The sequence below is a fragment of the Fistularia commersonii genome, chromosome 9 (assembly GCF_037954325.1).
Source record: "Fistularia commersonii isolate RoL2024-O1a breed Wild chromosome 9, RoL_Fcom_v1.0, whole genome shotgun sequence".
NCBI classification, from domain to species: Eukaryota; Metazoa; Chordata; class Actinopteri; order Syngnathiformes; family Fistulariidae; genus Fistularia; species Fistularia commersonii.
In genome coordinates this window covers 8,349,448-8,365,731 of record NC_141292.1, presented here as the reverse complement: position 1 = coordinate 8,365,731, position 16,284 = coordinate 8,349,448, and the positions used below count along the sequence as shown (strand labels likewise).

The window sequence follows — 16,284 nt, the reverse complement described above, 5'->3', positions numbered from 1 at the left end:
ATTGTTAGTTAAAACCCTAGTTGTGCGTAGATCAAACTTCAGATTTTAACTTTAACTTGATTTCATTGTCAACAAACATATAACTTTTGATACTAAAACGGATATCCGGCGCAGCTAGTTGTTGCTGATTATCAAACAGTATAATGTGTTGAAACTATCTCTCGTACGACAACAATTAAAAACTGCTCAAATATTGGCTGACCAATTGATATTGGAATTATTACTCCCAAATATCACTATTACTTCCAAACATCTGTCATCTCTACTCAAGACACTGTCTCTTTTTTTGGTCTTTAGGAACTTGCAATATATATATTCCTCTTTTTATGTGCATCATTGACACTATAGTGAAAAGCACTGCGGTGTCTGCCCTTATCAATGCACAGCTTACTGGACTCAACACTTTCTCATGCTAATGGAGAAGATCTAGGGGGGTTTCACTCTGAGTTAGCACATGTGACCGTCCTTCAGCTGTCCAGAGAACAGCTGCAGAGACCGGCACATTTTTAACCACTTCAGGGCTGACAGTCGCTGGATCACAAGCTGCACCATTCCTTTACCTTCCCTTTACCTTTTGCTGCTTTATTTGTATAATTGGGGCCTGAGGGGCTAATTTAAGGCAAATTTGAACCCACCTTGGTGCTACGCAGAATCTACAAGAAGTAAAAACATCTTCCTCTCGTATTTGGGCGGCAATCTTCTCTGCTTAGGAACATCGGTAATCTGAGCCTTTCTTCCTACGTTAAGTGACGCCCCTCCCTCTTTTAGAAGTAGCTCCTCAAAAAAACTATAATGTGCAAAATGCAGGGAAACTGAGATCATATGAAAAGACCCGGCCATGCATGGCTTACTTTAACATTCACAAATGAATCAAGACAGGGAAGAAATAAATAGGATTAAACATCTTAACATAACAGAGATATATAAATTAAGACTGAGAAAGTACATTGCAGCAAGTAATATATATATGTATATATATATCATATATATATACATATATGATATATATATAGTTAAGGTGACCACATAGAAGAATTCATGCCAGTTTTCGTGAATCACTGAGTGGACATGCTTTAAAAAGGGTGATTCAGCAAGCAAAGCAGCTGCTTTTATCACAATAACAGCCAGTCTTACAGTGTTTTATAGTATGCAGCTGAATGTTCCCTCTGAGGCGCTGAATGCAAAGACTGAACACCACCGTTGTGTGCGGTGTTACCTAACCGGCACTTGGTGGCCGTTAATGTGTAGCAGCTAAACTGCAAACATGATCATGACCTCGAGGTACATAAACGTCCAGGTTGCGTGCAAATTCCCCCTGTCCTCCTCAACCTCAGCTGGTGCTGATCATCAACACCTCGCAGTGACAGCAAACTGCAAAAGCCTTCATTAGAGGATCCCTCAAGAGGTTTGGTTTCATGAGAGAAGACACAAAAAAGAAACAAGGGGTCAAACAAAAGCGCTTATTAGAGGAAAGGGGGGGGGGATTTGCTCCTTCATTGTGAAATTTGCCATGTTCAAACTCCTTTACCAAACTTTTATCCTCCCTCCTCAGTCTAAATACAACAGTCATCATGCTTTACATCGCAGTCCCCATTGAGTATTTTTTTTTATTATTCATGGCTAAAAATATCAATACAGATCCTCACAAGCCTGCTGTGACTAAATGGTAAAACTGCAGCCTGTGTGATATACTGTATTCAGTCCTCATATAGCAACATGAAAGCACAAGCCAAATATGCCAGATGTAGTCAAGCTTCGAGATTTTGGCCTCATACAGCAAGCAGCAGTCTAGTTTGTCCGAGTGAGCAACTGTATCTCAAAGCCTCCGTCTTACAGATGAGAGATGATTTTGTTCCAGTGTCCAGCTGCACATTTTTTTGGTCTTTTTCTGTTTTCATTATTTATTTCTGTATCTTTGCAAGTTCTAAATGAACAGGGATATTTGTGCTTCACTGCTTGCAGTTTCATTTTGGAGTATGTGTTCTTCACAGTAGATGATGCGAAACAGTGAAATCTGTGAAAGAGAAGAGAAGAAGGACTCATTAGACGGGCTGATTATTTGTAATGACAGTAATAATGCTATGCAGAAAAGGCATGAGAGTTGGAAATAAAGATCTGAAGTTCGGGCACAGTTTGCATTCGTTCAGGAGGCTCCCTGAAATCCCTAGTGTCCCAATTTGTGTATTCTATCTATTGTATGATTTATGATAACATCTATTTAAAAACAGAAAAAAATTACGTGAAATATAATAAAATGAAATGTTATAAATTCATAATAAATGAAAATGTAAAATGAAACAATGACAATAATAAAGAAAGACATGACTTAAAATTTAACTGTATTGCTAATTTATTTATTTTCGGTTAGACTGACGGATTCTGAAAATCCGCCTACTACATTTCCTGAGCTCCACTTTTATCTTCCATTTTTTTAAAGCTTTATTCCCACATTCATATTCTGTTCTGTGTATTTTCCTCATTCCAAAGATACACTACTTATTAGGTTGCAAAGAGAGGAGACACTCGACCCAATATTACTGATATAGACTGGAAACAGGATAAAAGCTAATGGGATGGGAACTTGAGCTGACACACTTGTTGACTTACTGATACGCCAAAGTTTTTAATACCTCATTTGCAGAGTATTAATTTACTTTATGCCAATATGAATGGTGGTACAGGCAAAGTTCCACCTCATAGACATTGCGGTTATCTATACCATTGATAATAACTCCAAAGTGACCTTCTTCCAGTCTTAAAACATCACAAAAGTCAAAGGGCAGTATTTCATGGCTAGTTTTCCATGCTGAAGGATAAACTCTAAACATGCAAATTCTCAGACAGTACAGTTCCCCTGGGATGAAATAAAGAACTTTTTTTCTCTCAACAATCTCCTTCTGTGAGGTCTAACATGCTTCCGCTGTCATTCCTTCCAAGAGCCCACTTTCTTTCCATTCCTCCATGTTTCGTCTTTTCAGTATGTTCAGTGAGTGGACTGACGGTTGCCATGATAAAACAAACACTGGATTAAATTAGCGGGAGGATTATATCCTTCACTGAGCACAGTGTTGTACTGGCTTGGACATAGTTTAAACCTTTCTTCCCGTGTCTCTTTTTCAGCAATGAGTCACTGATAATAAAGAGAATAATAAGTCAAAATAACTCATCCTGCTAATGGGGAAGAGCAGCAGTTTGGCTAGTGAGGGACGTTTCCTGACATTGTCAAATGGGTGCACTGTGCTGCACTGGACAGCCAAGCAGTCCACCGATTTCTCCGCTACGCTTTCCTGCAGGCATTTCAAATATACATTGAAAAAAACTATGTCTGGTGTAGGGTTTGTATTATGTGAAGTGACCCTGCGGCCTACAAAAAGATGAGGTTTGAGTGCTGATACCCAGGCTCCCCATTTGTCTGGCCTGTTTATCATCAGAGAGGGGGAGCAGGGGTTAGAAGAAAGCCAAGAAGATAGAGACAGACACTGGGGTGCCTTAAGATTCCAACGTTAAATTTTCAAAGTGAGACCACCACTGTCAAGGATGAAGTGTGTCTGCCTGGTCAGAGTGGCGGAAAGGCTGACACTCTCCCCCTTCACTTCCCCTCCTGCCACTTTTCTCAGTCGCCTCCACTTGTAACTGATGATGAATAGTTTCCGACACCGCGTGAGTCCCCGGCTGCCTCCCTCTCACCCCGCATAAGGACCATAACCTCATCAAAGAAAGGCAACTGAGAGTGGATTAGCCTCGCCAGGGTGTTGTCGACTGCTGGTGTGTGGCTTGTCTAATTGGCAGACCCCCTTTCCCCTCTTAGAGAGATTTCCCCCACAGGAGCAATAAAAGTATCCTATTCTCTTTCAATTATACTCTCTGTCCTTCGGCCCATCCCCACAGCCACATAACTCACTTAACTAATGCCACAAGCCCCCATCTACCCCCTCAACCCCTCCTTCTAAAGTTTTCTTCTCTTCGGGAAAAACATTCCTCTTCTTTCATTTGTCTTCAACATCTGAAAGCTCAACAGAGCTAAAAACTACATGTCAATAAATCAGCATATCAACCTGCTTTAGTATAAAGCATCATTTAACAGTATTTCTGAATGCTATTCATTAAAAAAAAAAAAAAAAAAGCATACTAAATGTCAACCATTTCTTTTTTTTTTTAAGTTTAGCATATTTGGCTTGTATTTTTGTTGATAGTTATCTTACAGTAGCAAATGACCCTTTTGGATAGTTTCAGAATCTTTACTTTTTTTTCTTTAGTTTTCTTTTATTGAAAAAAAAAAAAAGAATTAATATTTTGAATAATTGAACTCCTAATTCCCTTTACCATCCATTTCCAAGACACGTGAGACACAAAGGTTTCAATGATATGCTTGTGTAAACTATATAATAAGCCACAATCAGCTACAGAAATGATTAGTGATGTTACAAATCATGTTCTTGGGACTGCCCCACATTGAGAGCAGGAAAAACAAACGGTATATGAAAGGAGGGACACTTACATCTTGCTGCCTTTTCCAAAGATCATTTTTGGACGGTAGTATCAAATCATTTTTTTCTGTAAGGCCTGCCTTAAAATCTACATATAAGTGAATGCAAACTTATATACCAACAAGATGAAAAATAAACATAGTAAATACAAATGTTTGAATTACCTTTTGAAAAGGGCAAAGACAGGGTTTGAAACTCAGGCAGGCAGATGCTTCCAGGTGCTGACAAAAGCAGTGGGAATGAGGGAATATGGCACAGTAGTGATGCTGTTCCATGCATCCAGAGTGGGGTCATAGCAGTCCAGGGTTTTACAGCGCTGTGTGCCAAAATACCCTCCCACCACATACAGTTTGTTCCCCGAGGCCACAGCCTGGCAGCTCATCCGCTTGGCCGTCACATCCCCAACTTTAGTCCATTGGTAGCTCTCACTGCTGAACTTATAAGCAGAGCATGCTGAGAACTCGGTGTCACCCCCCATAACAAAGATCTGGTTTCCAAGCACAGCAGCGGCTGTGTAGCGCCATGGCTGGGGACAGGAAGCGGGCACGGTCCATCTATTCTCCTGTGGATCGTAGCACTGGACCTTGGGCAGCTTGTCATGAGTGACGCTGGTGCCACCAAACGCAAAGAGCTTGAGTTTGACGCTGACCACTGCTGCATTGCTCACACCTTCTCTCAGAGGAGCCACCATGGTCCACTTGTTGGCAACAGGGTCAAACTGCTCCACCTGTTTAAGGGATACTGATGGAGACGCTGGGAGGCAGCCAGTTGCTGCAGTGTGACCTCCTACCACATATAGGCAGTGTTTCAGCTCTGCAGAACCATGACCAAATCTGGCAATGAGCATGGGTGCCGCTTTGGACCATTCTTCGTGGACAGTGTCATAAACCCATACATCTTTGGAGACGCCATTCTCTGAGCCTCTTCCACCTGTGATATACACCTTACAACCAATTGCACAAGCACTGAATTCTTTCCTGGGACTAGGAATGTCAGCCTTCGGGATGATCTCTTTGGCTTTCTGATCCACTAGATACAACTTGTCACACATGAAAGTCTGTCCCCCCAGCAGAAACAGAGCATGGCTTGTTTTTCTTGGCCTAGCACACTGGCTGTTCACAACACCATCGTTCTGCAGGATCTTCAGCTTACAGCGGATAGCCTCATCCACCAGCTCCTTGCTCTTGGCTTGGGCATTGATCAGCTCTTCTGTTGAGACATTCTCCATGAGAAAGATCGCTGGCAGAAGAGCCAAACGGACGGTTCTGAGGAGCTCAGGAAGGTGGCAGTGCCGTCTTTCCAGGTCATAGTTGATCCAGTTCAGGGCAGCTTCATAAACTAGACGCTCATCCTCTGTTTCTAGCTCCTCATGTGACAAAAGCTGAACCACCATATCTTTTGGCAGTTGAAGGAAGTCCTCCGTCTTGCAAATAGCAGGGAAGTTGCTGAGGCACATGCCCCAGGAAAGCTCTGACAGCTTGGTGCACTGGTGGGCATCAGAAAGCAACAGCATGCCAAGACAGTTGGATGGGTGAAGGTTTCTCTCTAGGAATTCAGCGCAGGCATCTCGGATGTCCTGAAACTCCAGCATGTCCCCAGCTTCCAGTAATGACTCTGCGTTCTCCTCATTGATGACCACGCGTGAAGAATACGCATAATCCAGCAGGAGCTCTAGAACTTCTGGATGAATGGAGTCATGGAAGTCGACCTCACTGGCCTGGCTCTCTCTCAAACCCCCACTGAACATTGCCTCGAAGTAACGGCTACAGGCTGCCAGTACAGCACGATGGCAGGGGAAGGAACGGCTCCCTGCATGAAGCAGGACATCTGTGAAAAGCCTCTGCTGCCGCAGCGAGTTCAGGTGCATCAGGACACTGTCAGCATATGAGGACTTATGGAAAAGGTAGATGTTCATAGAGCCAGTGCTGGCTCGGGATTTCCGGTTCTCATGGACGCACACGGACATTTTCATTGAATCCTGAAAAAGAAGACAAAAAAACCTTTAGATGATTGCTACATTGCATTGATTGAGTGGTTAGGTTGAGTCACAGCAAACTGTGGAGATTTTTATTATGTACAGTATATAGGCTTAGAATTTATTATGTACTCAAATAGATGAAAGGCTGTTCTTTTTTCACCATTTATGTGTCTAAAAATTTGGCTGATGGTAAAAGACTCTTACTCATTAAAATGTATCATCAGAAAGCTGAGACAGCCATCTGAAAACACTCAGGTTATCTCATCGTCCGTCTCTAACCCTAAACTCTCATTGAACGATGACAAAAATTCTATCCAAGAAACGCACAGAATAAGACAAGAAGGCAACCGTCCGAGTAAATTAACACTTAGAATAATTGTAGTATAAATTTGAGCAAGAGGAATCAGTTACATTCAAACCATTTAAGTAAGAACAAAGAATTAATTTAAATTGTTTCCCTTCAAGAGATTTCTGTTGTATAAAAAAAAAAAAAAATACAGGGTGTTGTGCAGAGACCTAGGACCATTTCAACATTTTCTATCATTCAGTCGTCTTCTCTCTCTAAATACATTTCTCAGCAATTTTCTACCACCAAGGTCTCACATAGCTCCAGTAATTTATTTTCTGAAATCATAAGCCTGGACTTGTTTACTGATGTCTTACTTTACATGTGTTTTTTTTTTTTAATGTAGGATTTACTTTCACAAATACCAGGTGAATACACATTCCATAAACACGTTAATAATACCTTTGTTTTTAAATTCAAAACAAAGCAACAGACAATGCTTGTTCAAATGAAAATATGTATTTATCTAGATAGCCAAACTGGTATGTCACCACTATTCAATCAAGTTATTTATCAAAGCCTCTGGAATTCTCTGTGGTAAATTGGGTCTAATTTGCTTGACTAATTTGCATCATTAGCACTAATGCACAAATATGTCATTGCTGAAATACTAATCTGTTTAGCCCTAACATTTGAGATATGCTGAGTGGTGTCCATTTTTGGAACCGGAGTACTGCAAGGACTCCTGAGAAATAAAGAGACATTCCGGAAGAGATTGGGTGATTACAAGTTTGCAAAACAAAGTCTGACAGCTAAAAAGGTCAAATAGATAACAATAGACTTCTGTAGAAAGCAGGGGGCATTTTCACAAATAACTAAGCAAAAACATACTTTCGAGGATACCGCAATTTGGAGATAAGAATCTCTTTGCTGAGCTCTTTAAAAAAAAATAAGAACAAAAAGAGTACTCTTTTCAGCCCTGGATTTAATCCACTCCCCTCAGACAGTTCCAACTTCCAAGCTGTCCTTGTCCTGTCCTTGCTCAGAGCTTGCTTTCATTCCACCCAATTTCTGGGGATGTCAAGAGGCTGCTGCACTCTATTTCCCAAGGTGACAAATGCCACTCTCTAAAGCCAAACCTGACTGATCTCTTTGGCCAGATGTAGACTTTTAAACCAGCTGCAAGAGCTTCGAGGCATGTATATCATTCTACTGCTGCAACCTAAATAGGTTTTAACAGCTGTATCCGGCTTTGAAAAGGTGTTGCGTGGAGGCTACACTTGCTTTACTAAACCAAAAAGTAAATTATCATTATCACAATTAGTATCAAATCACAGATAAAATTGACATTTTGATGATAAAAGCAGTTTTTTACTCACAACAATTGAGTTTGGTTATACCTTGAACATGATTAAATGTGAGAAAATGTGAGTTCTCAATACAGTCTTTACATGATTTGGACAAATAGTGCATTATCATATTGACAGGAAACCTTGGACTACTTTTCCTGAATTGAAAAATTGAGTTAGCTGCTGTAGCTTGTTTGTGTTTTCCTAATCGACAGCTGAGAATTGCAGCTGCGGTCCAGTTGAATTGTTTTAGCACAATAGATTTCAGCAATGAAACTCAGTTTTCAAGGCTGTAGAACTGGGAAAAAAAAAAAAACTTTCTCAAAACACTTTTCTTCCTCTGCTCAGTATGACAAACACAGCTTGACTTTATTATCTACTTCCGGCAGAGCTTCAGAGCTTGGGTAGCGGTACATTGCAAACATTGTCTACATTTTTAAGAGACTATGAGTGTTTTCTTTTCCTCTGAATGAAAGATTGTCCTGACATTAACTTGCAACAAGCAGCATTGAAAAATTCCCTTGTGATTCCCGTACGTCTGAGTTTAAAGGACAATTTTACGTTTTCTTCAGGTTGCATCATCTGCTCCACAACTCTTAGTATGCTGTCTCATGTAGAGGCAGTTAAGCTCGATCCCTGTGGCAGTAAATGAAAGTCCAACAGCCCTTTATGTTGTCCTATGTCACTCAAGAATTTGCATTCAACCAGACCCTTTTTTTCCAGCTTTATTTTTCAATGTACTGCATTTAAACTACTTCACACATTCCAGAGTAACCCTTGAAAGCTGCTGTCAAACCTGTAAAATGTGAGTGACCCTAGAGGAGATCATCTTGATGATGCGACGGTTTGCGAATGAGCTGTATGAAAATAAGACTTTTAAGACATTCAGAAAAGTAACTACCAGTAACTACCAAATGTTAGTTTGGAGATACAGTTGCACTTGTAGAAATGTGTTTATCTGCTCAATTTTGGAATTGGGCGGATAAGATTATGTATTGTCAGATATGTAAAGTAAATATGATGTTTCAGTCAGCAGCTGGTTAGCTGGTTTAAATTATTCAAAGACTAGAATAAAAGGAAAATGATTACCTTGGCCATTGAAAAACTCTCTTAACAGAGTCTCTATGGCTGAGGAGTAAATACAGTACATTATTAACCTGCATGTGAGAAGTTCCAATCATTTAAGAATAAAATTACTTGAAAAAGAGGGAGGCCTCATTTGCATCATGAAAATGTGAATGATTTAATGCTTAAAAAAAAAAAAAAAACGTAGTTAACTCCAGGAAGTCATTCATTTGACCAGACATTTATAAGCATGTCTATTTATTTCCTTATGGACTATTACACTTGCTTTTTATCTTATTAACAAATACTAACAAATCTATACTGTATTGTTATTCTGTACCAAGCAACAAACCAATACTAACACATACTAGAAAACATAATTGCATGCAACCTACAAAATGTCTGGCCCAAAGCACAACATCGCACCTCTATATTAGCATTTTTGGACCCACTGAAAGTAATAACTTGGTAATGAATACTCTTTAGATGTGCAAATATGTTGGACTATCTTAACAGCATTCTAGAAAATAGACTACGATGGCCCTATAAGCAAATATTTTTCTTTGCCAGGATAGTTTGACATTTAAAAACCATTTTCAGTTTTGTACCGGCGCAAACTAAAAAGTTATACGTTGCCAGTTAGCAAACTTTAGGAAATTTAGTTATGCCTCTCGATAGTCTATATAGGGCTTCATGCTTGATTAAACCAACAATTTCCTCTCATTGGCTATAAATTCACCATAAAGGCATGACAGTGGAAACTATGTCCGACTGCATCTTAAGACTTCTTATGACAGGATATGGTGTGTAACTAGCCTGATGGCAAAACCATGATATATTGTGATTTTTACAAATATGTTTAGACATTTTCTGAAAACAGGAAGAAATGGTATGGTGACTAAACTGGCAGCAGGTGAATGTGGTTTAGCTTAGCATCTAACGAAGAAAAAATCTGGCACATCTGTCTAACTCAAAACCATACCTTAACACTTTTGCATTTAATGCTTAGTAACAAGAGGCTTATTAATATGCTTTTATTTTTGCTATAAATTGGCTCTAGTTACCTTTGGGAAGAATCAAGTTAGGCTTTATGTTATATTTTAATTTAACAACCCATGTCTTTTGCTTCACTTTCACATCCAAGATGAAAGCATTTTCAGTAACTAAAAAATATCAAGTTTAATGTTATTTAAACCATATACATGACATATCTGACTGTAACGTAAAGCATTTATAGCTCTGAGCTATTCTGAAGAAATGCAGTGTGACTGGTGTTCACATAAGTTTTCAGTAACCTTAATGAGACATGTAGTACATTTTAAAAAAGGTGCACAAACAGGAAGAGGAGCCTTATTTCTCACAACCTCGTGAAGTATAAAACAAACTACAACCTTGGTTCAACAGGATTTATCACATTCCAGCAGTAACTTACAGTCTATTGTCTTCTAGCCCCCGGCTAAGCTAATGAGAATATTTGATCCATCTCTTTCACCTCCACATCATCAACGTCACACGGCACACACACACAAAAAAAAAAAAACAACTACAATAAACTAGAAGTCTCACTTGTGTTCTAATTGTTATAATAATTGCTCTAGGTATGAGGAACAGTAGCAGAAGTGCAAGTAACTGCTTCCAAGAAGTCCTTTGACAGCCACTTTGGAGGTAATGGTTGGAAACATAGCCTAACTTAAAATGAAAATCTATTTATTTAACCTGAATCTTTCTACTTGTAAGTCAGGAACAGTTTTGGCCAACCTGCATATTAATAGCACGACAATATGCAAAAGTCTAATATTTTGTGTGTACAAGGTATACTGAAAAGTATTTTGAGTTCACTCTTCCAATTCAGCCACATCCAGATATCCTTAAAATATAAAAGATAAAAAAGATCTTGCATCTGGTTTCAACCTCTAAACTTCAATTTAAACCCTTACTTATTGATACAGATTCCAAAATTCATTATTTTTGGTGCTTGTCTTGTAATTGCTTAATACATTTCTCACTGGTTGATTAGTTTTTCTTTTGAAGAAATTTCTCAAATGTTCATAATTATTTATTTTGTGATGCTAATTTTGTAAAGTCATCAATTTCCCATTTCCTCATGGAATTTCCCCTTGTTTCTAAAAACTGAATATAAAATGAAAGAATCTGTCATGATGGACAATTCTGTCTAAACCCCTGATGCAAAGTATATCTTAAGGGTCTGTTGTTTGACTCCTTTTACGTCCCAAACATATGTGCCAAAGGTGGCTATTATCTCATCTTGACAATGACTGGGCATGACATGCAGTTCAGAGGTCTGATGTCAGAGCCAAGTTTAAGCACAGTGTCATTCTATCCCATCAGCTTTAAAACATTGTCTGAAAATGATAATCATTAGCATAGCATACTCCATTTAGCACATCCCGATTACAATATATCGTCAACGAAAATCTCTGCATCCTTTTAGCCCTCAGGAGGTGTGCAATTTCTTCTTTCCTGCACTAATCCCTGATTATATTATATTATTAAGCTAATGAGAAAATCAAAATGGTGGTAAAGTGTATCAGGAAGCTTGACAAAGTTTTATATACATATATATGTATATGTGTGTGTGTGTGTAGAGAGAGAGAGATAAAGAGTCATCACTCTGAGTAACATTCTTGGTTTCTGAATGATGTTTCATACTTTTGTTGTTACTATAAAGCACTATCGAAACCGGCATAGGAAAAGAAAGAGTGCTGATATGTGTGTGTGGCTGGCTGGAGGAATTCAAAAACTGTCTTCATCCATTCACAGGAAACAGATCACGCCGTAAAGCATATACACGCCACTGCCATCAGAGAGCACATAGTAAAGTGGAGCAGCCGCCTCTGGACCCTCTGAGGCCGGGCTGCATGCAGTCGGTTTCAAATCATTGCCAGGTGTTCACAATCAACCATGGACTAAGGGAGGAGAGGGATGGGAGGGAGAGACTTCAAAAGTAAACATAGGCTTATGAGCCTCAGCTATTGCATCTGGCAGTTGGGGGAAAAAAAGGAAACAAAATGCAAAGACAGAAAGGATAGTACAAGCAACTATTGATCCACGTGTCTACATTAATCTTTATCTTAATCCTAGTGAATCAAATTGGTGGTGTCCTCACACACCCCATCAAGATCACACCCGACCTTTAAAAACCTATATATACACATTATTTATAACAAGAGCAGCCCTGAACACCTGATGCCACTTTTGGTATCAAGTATCATCTAACTGTCATACTATAGTGGATTTTTTTTCTTTTGATATGAAGATTTGTAGTGCACATTTTAACTATCTGAATGGCAAACATCACATTTTTGTTTTTGATTGAGTCCCTTTTCCTTTAGTTTGATTAGTAATTAATGTGACTGTCTTGGAATACATTACATTAAACAAAAATAGCTGGTATGATTTTGCTAGAAAATCTGCAAAAGTAACTCCCAAAAATAAAACTTGGAAAAAGAGTATCCAAAATATCATCAAGTTACAAACAACTTCTAGAAAGTGCCTGAAAATCAATGAACAGTAAGCAGTTTAAGGAATATATTTCGAGGGGCAGTCAATAATGCTGTCAGATTAATTTCCTTTAAACTACTCAGCACTATTCAGGGGCTAGACTGGTTTTAGTCATTTATGCAGTGACTTTGCAAACATATGCAAACATGAACAAATAAGGGTATCGAAAGTGTATCAATATAAACCGTTTTTTCCGATATCGTCCACCACTACTTGTAAACGGAGCTGCAAGAATAAAATAGGAGATGAGTGGTAGAGCGGGGAAATGAGACATATTTCAAGGAACCACGTGACAGAGATAGTCTAATCCGTGGTCAAAATCATTGCAATGATCAAATATTGACACAAGCAATGAATATCAACTGCTTCCTTTCGTGTCCATGCCCGCTTTCTGTTGCGCTTCCTCGGTTGTCTGTCAGCAGGTGATCAAGAAAGATGTCATTTTATTTTTTTGAAAGTGTAGCGACTGCCAAGCGATGTGTATTTTGAGAAAAATGAGAGTAAAAAGGAAGCCTACCTCTTTGGGTGAAAGCAGGAGTTCAATCGCGCCCGTGGTCTCCCTCGAACATGCCACTTGTGAAAGAGCCACGGTGCAAGCCGTGCGCCCGGGGAGCGCGGTAACTCCTCGGCTGTTTCCAAAAAGCTGCCAACCGATCGGGTCGTCGCGGAACTCGCACACCGGGGCTGCGTGTCTGAGAGAACGGGCTCCGGAAGTCAGAGTCTCGGGGATGAGCGGAGATGTCGGGAGGCGGTTTTCCTGCGCCGCGGCTCGACTCCGGTGTGACGCTCCTCTGCCGGCGCTCCCGTTCCTCTTTTCGCTCCAAATCAATGGGTGTGTTTAGAGTGGGAAGGGCGGGGGGAAGAGAGGAGGGTGGGGGCGTCACCCCCAGTGTAAGACATGAAGTGAGAAGGGAGTCACGGGAGGGGGAGAAGGGCTGATATGCGACATCGTGTGCTGGAGAAGCAGGCGTTTCCTCCACCGGAGCAGAAACACGGGGTCGGTCAGTCTGTGCGAAGTTTTCTGAGTGCGTTTGACGGCAAACCCGTCACTTCTGGACTGATGGGGAAGAAGCAGCATGCGTCTCTCCCAATAGGCAGAGCGACTACAGCGACTGTCTACACGAGAAATCATTGTATCACGATGTTTCATTAACACGAGTGTGCATAGATCACAACATTTGTTCATGTGTGACATTTACACGACACAAATCAGTAAGTTGTGGCGTCTGCATGACTGGTTTAGCGCCTCCCTTGCAGGGTGTTGATGTTTGTAAAGAACCTCTGGAGGCTTTTTCGAGAAATCAAAGTTACAAATGAAATGCTAACAACATTGAAAAGTACCTGAACAAATCCAATGTAACGATTCTCTTTGAATTGGCCACTGATTTCTGAGTTAATCTCCTGTTCTTGCTGCAAATTTTGGGATCATTTCTTAGAATTCTTGAATTTTTTAATTTATTTTATTTTCATGTTTTTTTTTTGTTTTTTTTTGCGGGGGTCTTTTCTGACATGAAAAGGTCACAATTTGTGATTTTATTCATGGCATTTGCTCCTAATTGTAAAAATGTCAAACTGATTTAGTATAGACGGGAATTAAATATATTTATTGAGGTTCCTTCATGATGATACATTAAAACCAACATTTTTTTAGAACATCTTTATTCATTTTTAAGCTTTATTCAATCTTACTTCGTGTGTTTGGTAATATTAGACAAACATACCTATTCAAGCCTCAGTGGTTATTAAAATCAGTGAAGTGTTTTGTGGTAACTATGAGGGATCTATTATTCTCGCATTATTAGGCATCTCAAATGTTTAACACCTCCCATCACACCAACAACGTCCCTGTGGTGATCTAATCACTTTTAAAGAAACCTATAAATAAAGAGGGATTAATCTGACTGAGTCGCAGCAACCTGCCCCCTGATACTTGACTCCGGTAGGATTTTCACAGCATTGTGGTTTTGGTTGCCACTTTTATTGTGACAGGAAGTCCAATTCCATCGGTGTACTTCTTATGTGACTCACATTTGCGGTACCTGTTGGCAGTGGCTGAGGACAAATTCATTTGAAGCTGGAGGCTGTAATGTTATTGGGTTTTTTTTTCCTGGTTTATATGTGTCTTGGTGAATACAGGACTATTTTATTTTCAAGCACTGTAATGACAGGCCGACTTCTTTATTCTGGTCTCTGAAGAACACAAATTCACCTTTTTGCCAGCTATCCTGATTTGTTTTCCACGGCATTTATAATTCTGTACTTGGGTGTGAAAGATTCATTTCAGACCTTATAAAAAAACAATGACAAGAAAAAAAGCCCAAATAATTAGTAGAGAGGAACAGAAAGGGGTAGGTGGTAGGCAGGTCATTACTGTGAGGTGGGTAATGAAGAAGAAAAAAAAAAAAAAAAATTACAAAAACTTTGTAAATGTGACAAGTGAAACCCCAGGTGGAAAAGGTATTAATGACTGACAAATCAAAAGCTTGAACTGAACATTTAGACACTAGCATTGTAAAGGTAAAATGTCATTGCCGTGCTGCCTTTTTAACGTTATCATTTTAGCAACATCCGTTTGAGCCTCAGTTTATAAGGGCTCTGGAGTGATTTAAATGGTTAGTTTTATACTTTGCCAAAAACTAGGTCTGAAAATTCAAAAGCAAACAGTAAAAAGAAAGAAAAACATATTTCACAATCATTTACGCTGCACTGGAAATACACTGATAAAAGCTCAACCCAAACTATTCACCTTTAATAACCACCAAACGATGTAAGAGCAAGCGCTTACATGTGGCGCTACTGCCCCCTAGTGGACACAAAAAATCTTCAATTTTAACAGTTACGCATGAACCGTTCAAAATAGTGAAAATGTATAACAGTATACGACAATTTTCGTTTGATGGCAGCTAATCTCTTACTCTGGCTTCTCGCTAAAGACAAAGCTAAAGGTTTTAAAATCCTTGGGTTTAAATTTCAAAATAGATCATATATCTTTAAAAGATAATTTCCACACTATTGGTTCTTACTCTACGAGCGAACAGAAAACATGAATTCCAGACAGATTATTCCTTCCATTATAAAAAAACTTTAAAAGTCATTTTAAACAGAGTCCTTCTTACCATCAAATGAATCATGTTTTAAAAATTCATCCTGCCAGTATTCTTTTTTCTGTCATGGTTCTTTTGTTTTCAAGATTATTTTAACCCAAATACAACTTAGTACCTAGATTAGAAAGAGTTCGCTCCACATATATACAGTTGTAAAAAAAAAAAAAAAGCAAACCCTTTGGAATTACATGGATTCCTACATAAATCAGCGATAAAAAATATCTTATCTTAATCTGAGTAACAATAGACACAGTCTGCATAAACTAATACCAGACAAACAAGTACATGTTTTCTTATTGGACCCACCCTGTAAACATTCACAGTGGAAGGTTGGGAGAGTATGTGGACCCTTAGGCTAATCTCCCGGAGCTAATCAGAGTTAGGAGTCAGCCAACCTGGAGTCCAATCAATGAGAAAAGATTGAAAAAGCTGCCCTGCCCTATGAAAAGCACACACCAGTTTTGAGTTTGCTATTGTCCAGCTGCATTGCCTG

At 39.3% G+C, this 16,284-nt stretch overlaps 1 protein-coding gene across 1 annotated transcript; it reads right to left on the bottom strand.

The window, feature by feature from the left end:
* Positions 1-1,914: 1,914 nt before the first annotated feature.
* On the bottom strand, positions 1,915-13,517 carry enc1 (ectodermal-neural cortex 1). Its single transcript, XM_086152271.1, has 3 exons — positions 13,205-13,517; positions 4,652-6,465; positions 1,915-2,014 (listed from the first exon to the last, which is right to left on the bottom strand). Exon 2 carries the CDS (start codon positions 6,457-6,459, stop codon positions 4,684-4,686), a length of 1,776 nt encoding a protein of 591 aa, XP_086008397.1. The 5' UTR covers positions 6,460-6,465; positions 13,205-13,517; the 3' UTR covers positions 1,915-2,014; positions 4,652-4,683.
* Between the last annotated feature and the right edge of the window lie 2,767 nt (positions 13,518-16,284).